The sequence below is a fragment of the Capricornis sumatraensis genome, chromosome 13 (genome assembly GCF_032405125.1).
Source record: "Capricornis sumatraensis isolate serow.1 chromosome 13, serow.2, whole genome shotgun sequence".
NCBI classification, from domain to species: domain Eukaryota; kingdom Metazoa; phylum Chordata; class Mammalia; order Artiodactyla; family Bovidae; genus Capricornis; species Capricornis sumatraensis.
In genome coordinates, this window is record NC_091081.1 from 76,420,711 (window position 1) to 76,441,601 (window position 20,891).

General features: G+C 40.1%; 1 protein-coding gene across 1 annotated transcript in view; it reads right to left on the bottom strand.

Moving 5' to 3' along the window:
- The window catches only part of LOC138089584 (nesprin-1-like), a 64,608-nt gene that overhangs the window by 11,584 nt on the left and 32,133 nt on the right, over positions 1-20,891 (bottom strand). Inside the window, exons 20-29 of the mRNA XM_068984967.1 lie at positions 19,511-19,687; positions 18,210-18,475; positions 11,260-13,420; positions 9,545-9,882; positions 8,747-8,891; positions 7,858-8,076; positions 6,820-7,079; positions 5,216-5,381; positions 4,728-4,883; positions 236-388 (exon numbers count right to left, since the gene is read on the bottom strand). Of these exons, the coding sequence (XP_068841068.1) occupies positions 236-388; positions 4,728-4,883; positions 5,216-5,381; positions 6,820-7,079; positions 7,858-8,076; positions 8,747-8,891; positions 9,545-9,882; positions 11,260-13,420; positions 18,210-18,475; positions 19,511-19,687 (4,041 nt within the window). The remainder of the gene's footprint in view (positions 1-235; positions 389-4,727; positions 4,884-5,215; positions 5,382-6,819; positions 7,080-7,857; positions 8,077-8,746; positions 8,892-9,544; positions 9,883-11,259; positions 13,421-18,209; positions 18,476-19,510; positions 19,688-20,891) is intronic.

Consider the following 20,891-nt stretch of genomic DNA (forward strand, 5'->3'; position numbering starts at 1 on the left):
CCTATCCCTTCTCCAGGAAATTTTCCCAGTCCAGGAATTGAACTGGGGTCTCCTGCATTGCGGGCAAATTCTTCACAAGCTGAGCTACAAACTGCCTGCCTTTATTGTCTGGTTTTGATGAAGCCTGATAAGAAAGGTTTTATTTATTTTTTAGTATCTACAAAACAAACTAATGCACCTAAAATATTTAAGGCATTGAATGGCACCCCTTATATTTCCACTTACTCTTCCTTACCTTTTGGTCAGTTTTAGCTTGAACTAAATTATCTGTCTTTGCTCTCAGCTTGGTTAGAATAGTTGTAAGATCTCTGGCTATCTTTTGAATTTGCTGGCTGAATTCCTGACTCATGGTCTTGCTCTGTTCAACTTCTTTTACTTTGTCCTGGATCTAAACAATCAATAAAAACAGGAAAACCAATCATGATTAAAACTGAATAATTAATACTAATAACTTCAAGGCACTGTAGGTCATCAGTGCTGCTTTGGTATCCATGTACCTCCTCAAACCATCCATGTGCAGTTACAAGCTCTCATGGTGTTCCTTGCAGCCTTACTTCCTGCCATTTTTATGTATTCACTGCACTTTCTGCTGCTATTTCAGCAAAGGAACTAGCAACACATGTACAATGATTCACTCATCAAATGTTTACAGATAGCAATGTAGATAGCTGAGTTTGAATTCTATCTTCTCCATTTACTGTGTGACTTAAACACACAAACTTTCTAAGGCTTTTTCTTCATAAAATGGAAAACGCTTCCAGATAACTGGAGGCACACATATTTGCTTCTGTGCACCTTTTCATAAGTAGCTGATAATAACCTGTTAACTCTTTTCCTAACTTCCAATTACCATCTTATAGTATGACCCTGAGCACATCCAGTGGAAAGGAAAATGAAAAAATAACAGCTAATATTTATACAATTCCAGTGGCTTTAATTTGATGTGATAACAAACATTTATATTTTGCTTATGATGTTGAGAAGATGGTAAAGAAATATTTCCTTTACATAAATGAAAGGCCTTTAAAAATATCTTTAAGTCTTGGGGATGTAATATATAGTAGCATGGTGATTATAGTTAACATTTCTATGTTGCTTACTTGAAGGTTGTTAAGAGAGTAGTTCTGAAAAGTTTTCATCATATGAAAAATTTTATAACTATATGTAGTTTTGAATACTAACTAGATTTATTGTGCTGCTCATTTTGTAATATATTGTTGTTGTTCAGTCACTCATCTGTGTCTGATTTTTTGCAACCCCATAGACTGCAGCATGCCAGGCTTCCCTGTCCTTCACCAACTCCTGAGGCCTGCTCAAACTCATGTCCATTGACTTGGTGATGCCATCCAACCATCTCGTCCTCCATCGTGGCCTTCAGACTTTCTCAAAATCAGGTTCTTTTCCAATGAGTCAGTCCTTTGCCTCAGGTGGCCAAAGTATTGGAGCTTTAGCTTCAGCATCAGTCTTTCCAATGAATATTCAGGACTGATTTCCTTTTGGATGGACAGGTTGGATCTCCTTGCAGTCCAAGGGACTCTCAAGAATCTTCTCCAACACCACAGTACAAAAGCATCGATTCTTCAGTGCTGAGCCTTCTTTATGGTCTAACTCTCACATCCATACATGACTACTGGAAAAACAATAGCTTTGACTAGATGGATTTTTGTTCGCAAAGTAATGTCTCCGCTTTTTAATATCCTGTCTAGGTTGGTCATAGCTTTGATAGCTTACAGTGAACAGTATCGGATTCCCGATCTCCAAAAAAGAATAATTAACTTCAGAACCAGAAACCAGGCTTGATCACTCAAGAGCTTTTGTGTAGCAGAGTTTTATTAAAGTAAAAAGGGACAGAGAAAGGTTCTGACACAGACATCAGAAGAAGGATGGAGAGTGCCCCCCTCGCTAGTGTTAGCAAGGGAGTTATATACTTTTTAAATTACTTATTCAGTTCAGTTCAGTTCAGTTCAGTTGCTTAGTCGTGTCTGACTCTTTGCGACCCCATGAATCGCAGCATGCCAGGCCTCCCTGTCCATCACCAACTCCCAGAGTTTACCCAAACTCATGTCCATCGAGTCGGTGATGCCATCCAGCCATCTCATCCTCTGTCGTCCTCTTCTCCTCCTGCCCCCAATCCCTCCCAGCATCAGGGTCTTTTCCAGTGAGTCAGCTCTTCGCATGAGGTGGCCAAAGTATTGGAGTTTCAGCTTCAGCATCAGTCCTTCCAATGAACACCCAGGACTGATCTCCTTTAGGATGGACTGGTTGGATCTCCTTGCAGTTATTACAATAAATCAAAAGAATGCCTCAAGTTTTAAAAACTTAACCAGACCCACTCCCACAATTTAAATTTTAGGATAACAGGATTAGAATTTAACAATAGAAAGATCCTACTAGACCCATTCCCATAATTTACATTTTAAGATATCAGGATTAGTCAGAAGGTTTTCAGGAAGGAGAAACTGTCCTCAAGCAGGATACACTGTTGTATAATCCCTAGTATACAACAAACTGAGTTGTTTGTTGTGTAATCATCAGTTCTGGGCTTAAAGAAGAAAAAAAAAAATTTTTTTATGTGACTAAGACTAAGGAATGTAGAGAAAAAAATAAAGTTTTTCCTTTCCTCCTCCTCCTTGAGAACCCCAGACCCCTTTCTCCTCCTCGGGGGCCCCAGACTTCTTATCAGTTAGCCTAAGAATTGACTCTCTCAGCTTTTCTTCCAGGGAACAAGCATGTTTTAATTTCATGGTTGCAGTCACCATCTGCAGTGGTTTTGGAGCCCAAGAAAATAAAGTCTCTCACTGTTCTATTTTTTTCCCCATCTATTTGCCATGAAGTGATGGGACTAGATACCATGATCTTTGTTTTTTTGAATGTTGAGTTTTAAGCCAGCTTTTTCACTGTCCTCTTTCACCTTCATCAAGAGGCTCTTTAATTCCTCTTTCTGCCATAAGGGTGGTACCACCTGCATATCTGAGGTTATTGATGTCTTTCCCAACAATCTTGATTCCAGCTTGTGCTTCATCTAGCCCACCCTTTCGCATGATGTACCCAGCGTATAAGTTAAATAAGCAAGTCTACTTCCTTGACGTACTCCTTTCCCCATTTGGAACCAGTTTTTGTTCCATGTCCAGTTCTAACTGTTGCTTCTTGACCTGCATACAGATTTTTCAGAAGGCAGCTAAGGTGGTCTGGTATTCCCATCTTTTTAAGAATTTTCCACCATTTGTTGTGATCCACACACAGTCAATGAGGCAGAAGTAGATGTTTTGTCAAATCAGATCTCCTTTGTTGTTGTTGCTCAGTTGTGAGGTCCTGTCTGAATCTTTGTGACCCCAAGGACTGCATCACACCAGGCTTCCCTGTCATTCACCATCTCCTGGAGTTTGCTCAAACTCATGTCCATTGAGTTGGTGACGCCATTCAACCATCTCACCCTCTGTCGCCCCCTTCTCTTTCTGCCCTCAGTCTTTCCTAGCATCAGGGGCTTTTCCAGTGAGTTGGCTCTTCATATCACGTCGCCAAAGTAAAATCTTCTCAGTAGCAAGGAAATATATCAAGAAATGAATACCTTTTTTTGATTTCATTATTTTCAGTTGAGTGCTAACATAAATGGAATGCATGTGAATAATTTTATAACAGGGAAATTTATCCAGAGGGGTTTTAAAAAAATGAGATTTGAACTTCTTTTTTTAAGATCTGAACTTGACAAGTCATCCTTCCTGACAAACCCTCCAATGTCTAAGAAGAAAAACCAAATAAGTAAATTAAATATTTAAAACAGAAAATAACATTTTAATTTAGGTCAAATGCATGATACAGTAGAATTGGATTTTGATGAGAATTTTTAAATACATTGCATTATACACTGGCAAGTTCAAAAGGTACAGCACACTTGCATGAATATTATAGTTTCTATAGTGCAATACTACCTTCCATTTCGTGTAGCAGTTTCAAACTATCTTCTCTTTTTTCTGCTGACCAGTTTTAACTCAATTGCTTTAACATCGGGCCACCAAGAAGGTCCTAAAACCCATTATGTTTGCATACAGATGCTACTGAAGCTATTTTCATGAAATACATGGAAGTGTACCCTCCTTATGAGGTCTAATATAAAAATCTCCCCATTCTAAGTATTATGAATGGCTATGTATCACTTTCCTTAAAAAGAAAATATTTTAAAAATATATATTTATATATATGTACTATGTTTCATTCCCTTCCTTGGTTGTTTGGGGGTTAGACTGACAGGCCTTCCTCTAGATAAAATACAGGACCTTACAGCATGAACTCTGGATAAAAATCTCATTCCTGATTCTACTTTATTTTTAACTGTTTTCCTTTTATTCAAATACCTTCACCTATCACATCGTGCTGAACTAAAGCAACACATAGAAGAGTGCCTGGCAGACTCTGGGTACTCAATAAATACTTGTTGAATACATGAAATATATCTTGCTTTCTTTGTTTCTTTGAATAATTTTTTTTGGGGGAAAGGTTAGGGAAATCATATAAATTATCTTTAATGTTTGACATTATTGTTTTCATTTAATATCATTTCATATGCTTCTCGCCTATGAGTAAAACCTTTAATTTAATATTATTGTTTAATACTGACCTGTTTTTTAACTCTGTTTCCATGAAGACATGACTGAAAATCCTGCACTGTCACACAAGAGTGCTGAAACAATAAAGAATGGAAAGCTACTCTTTCTGGACTGTAGGTTTACCTGATCATGGATAGTTCCTAAGTCCAAGGCCACTTCAGCTAGTTGAAGGGAGAGTTCAGAAGGTAATATAGTATAAAGACCAAGGTACTTATTCTTCTGCTCTTCAGCCATTTTTTCAACATTCTGTCGGTGATTTATGGCTTCTGTTAGGAGAATCTGAAGGAAAGATCAACATAAGAAATTTCTAGGAGCCAGATAAGGAAATTGATTTTTACACATACAGAGACAAGGATATGTATGGTTCCTCAAAACGGGATCAAGTGTAGAATTAGAGAAACACATTTACAAAAAACAAACATTTCTATAGTCTCTAAATAAGAAGCATGTCCACTTTACATGGAACAAGAGTGTCCAATGAACTAACAGCCTTTCATGTAAAACATTTCTAAAAGATTTCACTTCAATATCTCATTGAATATAACCAAGAATATCAGATTAAAATTAGCACTTTTTTTTTAAATGATGAGTCTAGGGAATGAATTTTGTACCTTAAGTTCTTCAAGCTGAGCATCTATTTCTATTGTTGGATTCCCCAAGTATTCCTTCGTTTCCTGAACCCAAGATTTTACTGAACTGATTTGTGTCTCCACCACTTCTCGCTCCTTGAGCTCTTGCTTTACTATCTTCCCGTTCTTCTTGACTTTCTCCTGCATGCTTTAGAAACATTAAGGGGAGAAAGCCGACATGGACTGAAATGAAAGGAAGCCTCTAGTACATGACATCACATTGTCAAAAACAGACGTTAAAAAGTAAAAACCTTCTATTTTTTTCCAAGTAAAGACACTTCCCCCAAACTGCCAGATAATTTTCAGTAACATTTAAACTTACTTTAAATACAACAAGAATACACTTAATGTGAAGTGACTGATTTATCCCTGGAAAAAGGAGAGCTGACATACTCCCCTGCCACTACACTGCAATCTATTTTCCTGTCTAAAATAACCTGGAGATTGTTTGATTTTTTTATTTCCTGTTTAGAAATCTACTTCTATGGTACAGAATCATCAGCCCTCAAAATTAATGTATAATTGGAATAGTTGTGCCTATTAGAGACTAGCCTTTAAATAAAGAATCAAATTTTGGATATTTTATGATTAATAATGTTCAGCATCCAAATTATAAGTCTTTACTTGAATTGACATAATTTGGTTGCAAAGTTTAAATAAGTGGAGTCAGATTATCCTGAATTCATCTATAATTGAAGGGGTGAACGTAGGATACATATGAGTGATATATTACTAGGGCATGGCAACCCCCTTCAGTATTCTTGCCTGGAGAATCCCCATGGACAGAGGAGCCTGGTGAGCTGCTGTCCATGGTGTTGCAAAGAGTCAGACATGACTGAGCAACTAAGTACACATAATATTAGTCAATTCAGGAGTTAAACTATATAGTGACATTTCCTCTTTGGTCCAATAAGTAAATCAAGCTGGTTATCTATCATTAAGATTAACTTTCTCTACATTCACTATCAGTAAATGGCTCTTATTTACCTGGACTTTGGTATCATCCTTGCTCTAATGTCTCTGTCATCCAATTTAGCCAATGAGCAATCAGGAGTTATCAAAACCAAATTCTCAATAGCTCCCAACTGTTAACCTTTCACGCTTCATTTCTCATGAATTACCCCATCACCCAAGAGTTCCTTAAAAGTGCTTACTTCCAAGCTGGCTTACTTGCTGTTCCCTTGTCTTCGGAACTCTCCTCCTACCTCACCGGCTGGTTCAAACCTGCTTAGTTTTCAGCTTAAATATCCCTTCTGAGGGGAAGCCTTATCTGACTCCTCTCCTAGGTTAGTTGCCTCTGCTTCGATTTCATTTAGCTCCCTTCAAATGCTCCACCTAAATGCATCTTTAGCTGTCTACCTCTGCTGCCTGACTGCAAACTGCCTGAAGGTAGAGATTGAATCTGTTTGCTTCATCACTACATTTCTAATAGGACTAGATATGTGCTAGATAGCCAGGATGATAGGGATAGACCCCATGTCCTTAAGGTGGCATGGTGGAGCTCCCCCAAGACTCTTAATACCACATTTGTCCCTTTTGGTCACGGCCACATTTAGAAACAGAGAATGAGGGCAGCGTATAGTTACTTCAGGCACCGGTCCTGCATGGCTGTGATCTCCTGCACCGTGGGTGGCTCTCCCCCAGGGGACAGTGTGACTCCATCCTGGAGCATGCTCAGCGCTTGTTGCCGCAGCATCCCTAAGGCCGACTGTTGCCGTTCCAGCTCCAGGGTGAATGTGTCATGGTATTCAAGAAGAGTTACGAGTTCTGCTTTGGAGGCCTTCTCTGCTGAGCCTCCCGGTAATTTATCTTGCAGCTGATCGATCATTTCAGAGGCTTTCTTAACCTGATGACAAACGCACACATTATGAAGTTCAAAAGTAAATAAAATGAAAAAGACAGGACTATTCCAACAAATGCCACATTTGACACTAAAACACTGATGCACAGTAGAGACGATGGCGTCAACTCTAAATCTTGGGAAGCTAAAACATGAACAATTCTCTTAACATGGAAGAAAAGACCACTTCAATTATTCTGGGTTTTAAGACTTAATCTCAAAATAATATTAGGGCAATCAGGGACTTCATAACATAGAAAAGGGTTTAATTTTATTTTTTACTAAACAGATAAGAGAAAGACTCTTCTCAATATTTATGTTAACATGAATATGTGCCTTTGAGTCACAAAGGAAGATGTGGCTTAAAACACTGAACCCTGTTTAAAAAATAGAAGATATTAAACATGATTTGAAAAATGAGTTAAATTCCTTCCTTATTTCATGGAAAGACAAAGTGTTTTGCACTTTTCCAGGGCCAGGAAAGAAAGTTTTGCTAAGAGCCCCACAAATGGGGCAAAATCGGCTTGCTCTCCTCTCAAAATGCAATTGCTTGGTTTCTTTCTTTCTCATTGTAATAAATGGGCCTGGACTTGGGACCAAATTGCACATTGCATTCTGTATTTTATTTCATGATTTGGTTTTCAAGTCATGGAGATAGAGATTTTTTGAAAAAGGCTTTTTACTTTCATAAAGCCAATTTCAAAAAAGGGACAAAACATTGCTTTCAGGATACATTCTCATCAGTGAGGAGACGCTACTTTGACCCATCAGTAATGGTGATTACCTTATTGTTAAAGCTCGTCCACTCATCCACTGCATCTTCCAGTAATTTCTCCTGGTCCTGGGCCACAGCGCGGAGTCGCGTCCAACGCTGCCAGACAGCTGTCGTTGACCTGCTTATGGCTGCTTTGCTGGCATCATTTCCGGTTCTTTCCAGTTCTGAAGCTTCACCCTCTAAAGCCACGATTTTCTCATGGAAAGAGTTTATTACTGACACTAAAGCCTGGAGTGGGAAGAGGAGAAAAGAAGTTGAAGCGAGAGATGATTTTTTTCAAAAACTCTACGGATTTTGGTAAAGTCCAAAATTACCTGCAAAAGAAAACGCTCCGACGTACATTTATTTTCCTCTGTTAATTCTTACTTTTACATTTAATTTGTAATTGAGTTAGGCTTGAGTTTTCTAAAGCAGTACAGTGAATACTTATTAAAAAGTTGACATGCTATCTATCTGAATGACATTATCCTGTTTTTTTTTTAAATTAGCAAAAGGATAAGTGAACAGAATGTAATATTTAAGTATGTCACATTCACCTTTATATTGCTGTGATATATGAGTGAGACTCAAGTTGTTAACTTTTGAATTTCAATTGGAGTAATCCAAGTTACATCAGAAAGTATTTACTGAAATCTACTGTGTCACAGCTTATCAGAAGCAAATTTCTCTGAATGTACCTTTTTAAAGCTAGCTATGCATTTCCAGTGGAATGCTAAATGAGTGACAGCAGTTAATTAAGTTAAAACTGTTCTGAAATGTGGTTAAACACATCCTTTTTTTGTATAAGAAGCCCTTGTGGAAATGAGAATTTATTGACCTGTTTCTTGAACTACCATAGTGCAAAGACCCGTTACAGCGACAATGACAAGAGTATTAAAAACACCGACAACAAACTAACCTTATGTTCTGACAACTTTTCTTCCGCTTCGTGACTGGAAGAAGTCTTCAATAAAGAAAACCCAGACAATTTCTTTTCAGCTTCATTCATCAGTTCAATAACCTCTTCCCTTGCTTTCTGATAATCCTGCCACTGAGCTGCACATCTTGAAAACAATCCAACAAAAGTCAAGAGACAACTTAAAATCACATATTCCTATGCGAGAGCTCTGAGGTCAGCATGTCTAGGGATACTCACGTCTAGGGATGCATCATGAATTTACATGATCATCTACATCCTTGCCCTCCTGCTCCTGCTTAGTTGCTCAGTCATGTCTGACTCTTTGTGACCCCATGGATTGTAACCCACCAGGCTCCTCTGTCTGTGGGATTTCCCAGGCAAGATACTGAGTGAGTTACCATTCCCTTCTCCAGAGGATCTTCCCAACCCAGGGATCAAACCACAGTCTCCTGCATTGCAGGCAGATTCTTTACCATCTAAGCCTCTAGCAAAACCCCAGTGTACATGCTTAGTGTGTTAGTCGCTCAGTCATGTCTGACTCTTTGCAAGCCCACGGACTGTAGCCCAGCAGGCTTTTCTGTCCACGGAATTCTCCAGGCAAGAATACTGGAGTGCGTAGCCCTTCCCTTCTCCAGGAGATCTTCCCGACCCAGAGATCAAACCCAGGTCTCCTGCATTGCAGGCAGATTCTTTATCATTTGAGCCACCAGGGGGGCCCATGCACATCCTTAATGCATTCAAATTTTCCACGTGAAAACCCATTTCACTAGGATATAAAGAACAAAGTAATTTCTGTACCTCTGCAAGAGCTCTAACTGGGCATGTGAATCCTGTATTATCGTCTGGCTCTTCTCTTCCAGGGAGGCCATTTTCTGTGCTAGGTCCTCTTTTCCAGTCGGCTTGATGAGTGGGTCCAGGTTGGCTACCAGGCCTTGGAGCTCCTCCAGATTGCTGTGGAACTGATCCTCTGCACTAAAAAATTCCATGTGGCTTTTGAGACTCTCCTCCGCACTCTCCACATCGAGGCCATTGCCTGTCAGTTGTAACATTTCATGAGCATCCTCAAGCCAGTCGTTAGCAGCTTGAAACACTTGATAGTACCTTTGACACTGACTGTATATTTGAGTCAAGGTAGTCTGAAAAACAGCAAGAGCAAGCACAATAAACGCTCATTTGCAATGTGTTTCCCGAAAATAGTTTTCACCTTCCATTTCTTTTCAGGTCTCAGTCTCGTGGTGGTATGTCTGCAAGTGACTTGATAAGCTGGTGACATTTGTTTTTTATTATTCTCTACTTTCCCTTCAGCTCTTCTTGTTATAATTTTATTATCTCAGTTAAAATAAACAAGAAAGGTCATAGAATAGAAACTTATGATGGTTCTGAAATGTCCTGTCTCTAAAGAAAAAGTATAATGCTTAGCAATAGGTGGCAGAATGAATATTCACCAAAGTGAAATAATGCCTTAGGTAGTGTGTGTGTTCTCAGTCACATTTGACTCTTCGCACTCCCATGGACTGTAGCCCACCAGGCTCTTCTGCACATGTAATTTTCCAGACAAGAATACTGGAGTGGGTTGCCATTTCCTCCTCCAGGGGATCTTCCTGATCCAGGGAGTGAACCCACATCTTCAGCATCTCCTTGCAATGGCAGGCAGATTCTTTACCTCTGTGCCACCTGGGAAGACCCAGTTCCTCAGGCAGGAAGGAGTATAACCATACCAGTGGGAATGTAAACTGGTATAACCACTATGGAAAACAGTATGGCAACTCCTCAAGAAATTAACCACCAATATGATCCAGCAATCTCACTCCTGGGTACTTATCCAAAGAAAACAAAATCATTACCTCAAAGAGAAATCTGTACTTTCATGTTCATACCAGTGCTATTTACAATAGTTAAGGTATAGAAATAACCTAAGTGTCCATCCACAGATGAATGAATTAAAATACACATCTTGGAATATTTTGGCTGCTTGAAATTCCATAGAATCAGAAGGACTGAGAACAGATGTCGGGAAAACGGACCAAGGTATTAAAGCAAGTAAACTTTTGGGCAGGCTAAGGTCCATAGGGTCATACAGAGTTGGACAAGACTGAAGCAACTTAGCACCCACTCTATTATTTATTAGCTCTCCAAAAGGAGAGAGAGAACCAAGGTGTTCCTGTGTTAAAACGAAAGTCATATCAACATGGAAATCACTTGAAATGAATACCATGAACATAAAAACTCACACCTGTTTGCTACTGTGCTTAGTTGCTCGCTTCATGCCTGACTCTTTGCAGCCCCATGGACTGTAGCCTGCCAGGCTCCTCTGTCCATGGGGATTCTCCAAGCAAGAATGCTGAAGTGGGTTGGCATGCCCTCCTCTAGGGGATCATCCCAACCCAGGAATCGAACCTAGGTCTCCTGCCTTACAGGCAGATTCTTTACCAGATGAGCTGCCAGGGAAGCCCCACACCTGTTTACAAAGAAGCAAAGTGAGAAAAATGGAGCAGAAGCCCCATGGCACCCACCTGTCTGGTGCGGAGAGCTTCCTGCAGGGCCCCATCCAGCTCTGAGAGCTCAGCCAGTGTGCGCTGTAGGTCAGCGGAGATCAGCTCCTTGGCTCTCATGAATTTCTCCTGCTCCTTGTTACTCAGCGCATTCATTATCCTCAGGCTGGACTGCACCTCCTCCTGATGGATCTGGACCTTTCTGATCTCCTCTTGGATGTCCCGCAGGTTTGGGTCCAGGCACAGCGGTTCACTCAGGGCCGCCTCCACGCTCCTCAGCCAATCCAGGGAGCGGCTCAGCTCTGTCTGGAAGTCTCTACTCTGCACCATGCGGCTCTCACACTCCGTCACCGTAGCACCAATGGCAGAGGTGAGCAGTTTTAAGTCCTCTTGCCAGGCCTGGAGCTGATGCTTGGCTTTCTCGTAAGCTGCGGGGTCGAGATGCGAAACGAGATCTTCGAGATGCCTGGTGACACGTTTTAGGAGAATTCCAGAATTCTGGAGGCTTCCCGCCAGGGAGTGATACACTTTGAGCTTCTCCTCTGCGGGCAGCGTCTCCTCATTCACCTTGGACTGCTCCATCCTCACAGCCTCTAGCTGTTTCTCTAGCTGGAGGCACATCCTCTCGTGTTCCTGGTAAGCACTGGTGGTGTCTTCTAAGAAGCTCACCCTCTGTTCTGTCTGTCGCTTCAGCCTGTGGTACAGGGTGACGAGCTGTGGCATCTTGTCCGGTTGCCATGGCTGCCCAGTGCTGCGAAAACTTTCTTTCTTCTGGTTCAGTTCGTCCATGGCTTCGGCGAGGCCTGCCACCTCACCCCCCAGAGCTCGCCAGCTATCCTGAAGAGACAGAGCCTCCTCGACGCTCAGGTGGCCGGGGATTTGGCTCATCCTGGAGAACTGGTCTTCAAGGTCATGCAGAGACTGGCTTGTCAACTCGATCAAGGAGGCATATTCTTTCCGAGCCAGCATTGCCTCTTGGACTTTATAGAACTTGTCTTTAGCCAAGTCAATGATCACATTAAACTGCAGGGGCAGTGCATGGAGCTTTTCGTCGAGGTAGGAATGGTCCACTTCATTCAGCGTGGGCAGGATGGCCTGTCCAGTTCTCTGCAGGGAAAGCAGGAGGTTTTCATATTCTGGAGACTGTTCGAGAATGTGTTGGTATTTGGCCAGCTGTGTGTGCAGCTCAGCAGTCTCATTCATTAGATTGATCTCAGGAAAGGTAACGATATCTGCTTGTTTGAGCCAGTGACAGGCTTTATCAAAATCTTCCTTAAAATGCTTCCTAGAAACCAGATTTTTCTCCAGCTCTTGTAACCGATGGCTGCACTTTTGTAAAACGGTGTCATAGACGCTCTGCAATTCCTGGAGCTTCCCTAGTACCTCACTCTTTTCCTGCTCTGTGACTCCTTTCATTAACTCGCGACCCTGGGCCCAAAGTCCAGTGACCTCGTTTTGGTAAGTTTTGAGGCTGGCTTGTGCACTCTTACATGTTTTCACCTGTTTGCTCACGTCATCTGGTAGCAGGCAGATATGTTCACGGAACATTATCTTGCGCTCGTGTTGCTGAATCTGGCTGGTCGCCTGGAACACCGCCATGAGAAACTGGGTTTTCTCGGACAAAGCCTTGTTTAAGTACTTTCGTCTCTGGCCCACTAAGTCGCTGAGACTGCTCACGTGCCTTTGTGCATCAGACAGTGCCTTCTGGATTATCTGCCTCTCGTTGAGGCCAAGATCAGCCATCACCCTGTCAGCATCCTTTGTGAGAGACTTCAGGAGCATCTGTTTGGCCTCCAGTTCGCTGCAAATGGCAAGGTGATCCATGAGCAGGTTCTGAGCCATGTCAGGTGGGGGGCTCTGCTTAAGAGCCTCAGCGATATTGGGCTGTTGCTCTTCTGCCCACTCCATCAGCTCCTGAAACCTGGACCGAACCACACTGAGCTCCTCTAGGTTGGTGATGGACACTTGGATTTTTCTTTTAACAAGGTCCTCTAGCTGAAACCAGCGTTGTTCAAGGTGACTCGTCTGTTCTTTGACTAATTCTTTGTCATCTAAATTCAGATGTTCTATCATTTTCTGCTTTTGTTCTTTCAGATCTTCAATGGCCTTCTTTCTCTCCTGCAATGCCAGGGCCAACTTTTTCAAAGCTTCCAGGTGAACAGCTGTACTCTCTGCATCAGATCTATATTAAAGCACATAAAGTCAAGTTAACTTTAGTCCATATCTGTGCTTGTTTGTATCATGTTAAATTGCATATTACCATCTTCTTTAAGTGGGTGTTCTTAGCTTAGAGTTACTCAATTCATGTCTCATTGACAGAGATTCTGTAGTTACTATGAAATATAGTGTTAGTCACTCAGTCGTGTCCAACTCTTTGTGGCTGCATGGACTGTAGCCCACCAGGCTACCCTGTTCATGGGATTCTCCAAGCAAGAGTGGAGTGGGTTGCCATTTCCTTCTCCATTATAGAATATAAGACCCATGTATTTCCATAGCAGAAGTTGAACCAAGATAGTTTGCCTGGATACTTTTTTTTTTTTTTCATCATAAACAAACTAAGTTTACTGACTACTTATGTTGATGTGGTTAACAAGTTAATATTGAACAGGAAAACTTGTATTCAACAATTGTTGGGTTACGATCCAAAGACTATAATAGTACCATTTTCTAAAATACAAATTGAACATTTATATATTCAAAATATTGAATGGCAAATTGCTCTTTCTGATTTTATTGGCGACATTGATTGCCACTACCCTTCTAAGTTAATTTTCTTAAAATACATGCTTTGATTCTCTCTAAAATTAAAAAAAAAATAGAGCCTATTCACAATGCTGTCACCTATTTTATTGATGCAAATAAGGACCTCAAAACAGGTTCTTTTGGTCCTACTGAAGATTTGGCAATCTAAATATCCTTCTGTACAACAGGCTGAGTTAGAAGCTGTATTATTGTATATTAAAGAACCTGTTAACATTGTTTCTGATTCACAATATGCTGCCAAGGTTACTTCTTCTTTTTTTTTTTTTTTTTTACTTTATTTTACTTTACAAATACTGTATTGGTTTTGCCATACATTGACATGAATCCACCACGGGTGTCCATGCATTCCCATGCCTGGATCCTTCTTTGCTCTTCATCTTTTAGCTAAGGCTGCCCTCTCATCACATCTGACATGTACTTGTAGTTTCCTCCCCTGGCTCTCATCAACAGAACAGCAACTGCATGTTAACAAGACCCCTTGATGATTTGTGGAAACACAAAATACTGAGAAACACTGATCTACTGCATTCGTGACAATGGCACTGAAAGGAATTAAGTGACCTGTGATTTCTGTGCTTTCCTGAGAGAAGTTCCAGCAAAAAATCCAGTGGTAGACAATATGCCATGTGTAAGCTATAACCAATGACTCTAACAGCTGCTCATTGGTATAACTCAGATATTTTTTATATATCATTAGAAGCTTTAAAAGTAAGTGTGAAATGCAAAGAATTCTCATTCCATTGACTACAAGACACACATAAGAAAAACTGAATCTTAGAATCTTTTTCATTTACAAAACAATTAGTTCTGAAGCATGAGGAAGAGTGTTGGGAGAGTATATGATGACTTCCATTTGAGACATATAGTACTGCTGTTAGTCACCCAGTTCTGTCTGACACTTTGCAACCCTATGGATGGTAGCCCGCCAGGCTCCTCTGTCCATGGGGATTCTCCAGGCAAGAATACTGGAGTGGGTAGCCGTGGACATATTATCTCCGTCGTGTTTGTGGGTTAACCAGACCCAGGTGCTACTGTCAGTCTGAAATACAGGCTTTTGCTGACACTGGATTTATCCCAAAGACTAGTAACATGGTGAGCATCAAAAAAAAAAAAAAGCAAACACATCAGAAAGTAGTGTACTTCCCCTAAAACAGAAATCCACATAAACAAAAAACCCACAATTGAATTACACCTAAAATATGTTTTCAGTTTTAATTGCTACAAACTACTAAATCTGGGCAGAAAAAGTACAGATTTTAATAAATCATAGTGATCAAAATTACAGAAAGATTCTATATAAGACTCTGTGAAGCTGACTGTGCCTTAGATCATGAACTCCTTATTGCCAAATTCAGACTGAAATTGAAGAAAGTAGGGAAAACCACTAGACCATTCAGGTATGACCTAAATCAAATACCTTATGATTATACAGTGGAAGTGAGAAATCGATTTAAGGGACTAGATCTGATAGATAGAGTGCCTGATGAACTATGGACTGAGGTTCGTGACATTGTACAGGAGACAGGGATCAAGACCATCCCCATGGAAAAGAAATGCAAAAAAGCAAAATGGCTGTCTGAAGAGGCCTTACAAATAGCTGTGAAAAGAAGAGAAGTGAAAAGCAAAGGAGAAAAGGAAAAATATAAGCATCTGAATGCAGAGTTCCAAAGAATAGCAAGAAGAGATAAAAAAAGCCTTCCTCAGCGATCAATGCAAAGAAATAGAGGAAAACAACAGAATGGGAAAGATTAGAGATCTCTTCAAAAAATTAGAAATACCAAGGGAACATTTCATGCAAAGAGGAGCTCGATAAAGGACAGAAATGGTATGGACCTAACAGAAGCAGAAGATATTAAGAAGAGGTGGTAAGACTATACAAAAGAATTGTACAAAAAATATCTTCACGACCAAGATAATCATGATGGTGTGATTATCACCTAGAGCCAGACATCCTGGAATGTGAAGTCAAGTGGGCCTTAGAAAGCATCACTATGAACAAAGCTAGTGGAGGTGATGGAATTCCAGTTGAGCTAGTTCAAATCCTGAAAGATGATGCTGTGAAAGTGCTGCACTCAATATGACAGCAAATGTGGAAAACTCAGCAGTGGCCACAGGACTGGAAAAGGTCAGTTTTCATTCCAATCCCAAAGAAAGGCAATGCCAAAGAATGCTAAAACTACCACACAATTGCACTCATCTCACATGCTAGTAAAGGAATGCTCAAAATTCTCCAAGCCAGGCTTCAGCAATACGTGAACAGTGAACTTCCAGATATAAGCTGGTTTTAGAAAAGGCAGAGGAACCAGAGATCAAATTGCCAACATCTGCTGGATCATGGAAAAAGCAAGAGAGTTCCAGAAAAACATCTATTTCTGCTTTACTGACTATGCCAAAGCCTTTGACTGTGTGGATCACAATAAACTGTGGAAAATTCTGAAAGAGATGGGAATATCAGACCACCTGACCTGCCTCTTGAGAAATGTGTATGCAGGTCATGAAGCAACAGTTAGAACTGGACATGGAACAACAGACTGGTTCCAAAGAGGAAAAGGAGTACATCAAGGCTGTATATTGTCACCCTGCTTCTTTAACTTCTATGCAGAGTACATCATGAGAAACACTGGACTGGAAGAAACACAAGCTGGAATCAAGATTGCCGGGAGAAATATCAATAACCTCAGATATGCAGATGACACCATCCTTATGGCAGAAAGTGAAGAGGAACTAAAAAGCCTCTTGATGAAAGTGAAAGAGGAGAGTGAAAAAGTTGGCTTAAAGCTCAACATTCAGAAAACGAAGATCATGGCATCTGGTTCCATCACTTCATGGGAAACAGATGGGGAAACAGTGGAAATTGTCACTTTATTTTTTGGGGCTTCAAAATCACTGCAGATGGTGACTGCAGCCATGAAATTAAAAGACGCTTACTCCTTGGAAGGAAAGTTATGACCAACCTAGATAGCATATTCAAAAGCAGAGACATTACTTTGCCAACAAAGGTCCTTCTAGTCAAGGCTATGATTTTTCCCATAGTTATGTATGGACGTTGAGAGTTGGACTGTGAAGAAGCTGAGTGCCGAAGAATTGATGCTTTTGAATGGTGGTGTTGAAGACTCTTGAGAGTCTCTTGGACTGCAAGGAGATCCAACCAGTCCATTCTAAAGGAGATCAGCCCTGGGATTTCTTTGGAAGGAATGACGCTAAAGCTGAAACTCCAATACTCTGGCCACCTCATGCAAAGAGTTGACTCATTGGAAAAGACTCTGATGCTGGGAGGGATTGAGGGCAGGAGGAGAAGGGGACGACAGAGGATGAGATGGCTGGATGGCATCACCAACTCAATGGACGTGAGTTTGAGTGAATTCCAGGAGTTGATAATGGACAGGGAGGCCTGGTGTGCTGCAATTCATGAGTTCACAAAGAGTCGGACACAACTGAGTGACTGAACTGAACTGAACTGAACTGATGTGGGTGGTGAGGGAATCCTTTTCAAAGAAAAAGTGAAGAAGTGTTCAGTTGCTATAAAATGAAACAGTGTTAGTCGCTTAGTCATGTCTGATTCTGATTCTATAGACTTCAGCTTTCCAGGCTCCTCTGTCCATGGATTTCCCAGGCAAGAATACTGGAGTGGGTAGCCATTTCCTTCTCCAGGGGATCTTCCCGGCCCAGGGATTAAACCCGGGTCTCCTGTATTGCAGGCGGACTCTTGACCATCTGAGCCATCAGATTATTCACTAAGTTCTAGAATACCACAAGTACAAGAAAAAACTAGACTGAATTACACCGAATGTGTTACTTCACAGAACTGGCAAGAAACCTATGGAACTTCTTTCAAGAAGGATTCGTGTCCTCAATTTACAGAGTCCCACAACAGGTAATTAAAACTAGAAATATTCTTGGGATGTACTTTAAAGTCAAAGTTTTGTAATAGCCCTGAAATATTCCTTGAGGTCACAGGTAGAATCAGTGCTGTTTTCAAACATTTTCCTTTTATCCACTGCTTAAAGTAATATTGGGTGAGGAAAGTCGTGATTCTGTGTGAATATGATCACACTAGACTCTTAATAATGTTTTATCAGTATTTAAATTTGATTCATGCATCCATGATAGAAAATGGATGTTTAAAATGTAAGAAAGATATTTTTGATTTTATAGAATTAAGAAATTTCTGGCTTAGCATTTTGGTGACCCAAGAGAACTGCTGTTACCTGGCTAAGTTATCCCATTCTGTAGTAAATTTTTCTAAGAACCCTTCAACAACATTCATACGGTCATGGTAATCTCGTGTTCTCTGGAGATCTTCTTCTCTTTGCAAGCACAGATTGTTGGAATGAAGGCACAGATCCAGCCACTGGTCATTTAAATGACTTATTTCCTTGTGTTCAGGGGACTCTTGCTTCTTGGTCAACTCATCCACTTTCTCTGTAATAGTGGTCACTGATGCCTGTTTGCACTGTAGCTTCTTAACAAAATCCTAAAGGATGACAACAATAAAATAAACAATACGTTATAACCCACTCCCCAAATAAATACAGATTGAAGCACAGATACAATACCTCTGAACACTTTAAGTAACTGAAGAATGTATACTGAGGGACAAAGAGAAAGCCATCATGCTTTCTTATAAACACAAATGTCCAAGTATATAAGAGTCAAAGGGAAACTATGGTATCTTCTTGTGTTACTTCAGAAAGTAAAAAGAAAAACTGATAAATGTGGAACAATATTGTAGTCATTATGAGAAAAAGTTAACATTTTATCTTAAAGTGTATCCTTAGTTTTCTAAAAAATTTTAAGGTTCATGATTTTCAAAAAAAATCTAATTTATCTCCAGGAGGTATGTCTTCTGCTAGAGACAACATTCCAGCAGAAAATATAAATGACTGATTATCACAGGGAAAATGTAAATCTTAAAGTTTGTTTAAAATCTGGTACAACTTCCAATCAGGTTAATTTAATAATTTTCTATTGCATTTTAAATATATAAATATTTTATTACATTTAAGTTAGCTATGTTAATACATATACATTACATATTATATTCATTTATTTATTGGCTGTGCCATGTGGCTTGCAAGATCTTAGTTTCCCGACCAGGAACTAAACCCAGGACCCAGCAGTAAAAGTGCTGAGTCCCAACCACTGAAGTGCCTAAATATACATTTAATAAATTGATACATTTACAGTCCTACAGCTTTAGCAATTTTTGTGATGAGAAGCTAATAAATAGTAAGGCTCTGTGTTTGTTTAATGATACAGCCTTCTGGTTCTGCCAGCTGAACTATAGTTGCTTTGTTCATAAACAAGCTACAGAGTGAACGTTCTTCAAAGCAAGTAGCCAATAGGAGCTCCAAAAAATATCTGAATGCTGACTTTCTGATTTGTATTCTTCTGGTACCAAATGAAAGTGGTTCTGATTCTGTCTTATTCTTTAACTATGTGTAAGGATTGGCTGACACATACCCATGCTGGTTGCCTCTGTTTCCCCTGGAGACATGTGAATTCCTACCTTTACTTGAGACACCATGTTCTGTGCGATGTTTAGCTCCAGTTCTGAGTGCCTCCTCTTCATATTCTGCAGCTGCTGATCGGCATCCTGGAGGTAACTCCAGAGCTCAGCCTTCATGTGCTTGATCTCCTCCCAGCCCTGAGTTAGGTTCTGTGCCTGGGCAAGCCTTTGTTCGATCTGGAGAAAACACAGAGGCAAAAGTCAGCGACAATAGACAGAAACATTTATGTTCAGTGAATCAGCCTGTCCATGTATGCAGACCTACACTTGGGTACACACACACACACACACACAGAGTGATAAATCCCCCCCAAATTATTTGCTCCAAGAAAAACAGATTTTATGTTTTGGTTTTCTAAAGACTTTAAGTGTCGAAGACTTATGCCATATGATTTCGATCAGTACTGTGAGGCTTTAGAAGTTCTACCAATTTATTAGGTCAGAAGCTGCCCTGATGCTTTTTCACACTGGGCATTTCACAGATGTAGACACATCTGTTTGACAGACTCTTCAGTGTGGTCTTGGGGTTAACTAGAAAAGACTTATATTGTTCTCTATCCCACATTTGCTGACACCTCTTATAGAACACTGAGTAATTAATGTTTTGGATATATGTTTAGACCTGCTTCACAGGTTTTTGAAATCATGCAACTTTTTTCAATAAATAATTTCTGTACAAAATATAGAAGCTATACCATCTTTCTTAAAGATTTAAAAACAGACTTGCTCTGATAACATAGTAAAATATAAAAGTAAAAAAATATGCTATTTTAATTATTTATACTATAATGATTTATCTTAATTTCTTTTTTCCTTTAGAATATTTTACTCTTCTGGAATATTTACTCAATTAAATACAAAAACCGTTTTTTTTAAAAATCCAAACACATTGAGTTGCAGAGATTAATGTAGCAGCAGAAGGCACTTGACCTCTATGGTGCCATCTATCCGCTGCTCACAGGTACTGCTGATGCATCACAACCCTGTCCAAAAAGCCCAAATACAGCTTCAGGATCCTTATCAACACCACCCTCAGCCCCTGCCGATGACTTAGAAGGGTCATGACAGATGTTTGCTATCCTAAGAGAATGTAAGCGTCAGGAGTCTCTTTCATACTACGTACAACCCTTTCATACACACTTTATATGACCCTTTCACACCCTTTCATACTTTCTTTAGGTCATACTTACTAAGTACTTACTAAGTATGGAAAAATGATGGAAAAGAACAACAACAACAAAATGATCAGAAAAAAGAAGAAGAATGCTAATTGAAGAGAAAAGAGGAAAGAGGCACAAATGTTCAGCAGTTCAGCGGGACTAAATATTTCAGTTCCAATTCAGAGGCGTCAGTATCAAAGTGTGCCTATTATTCTGTGACT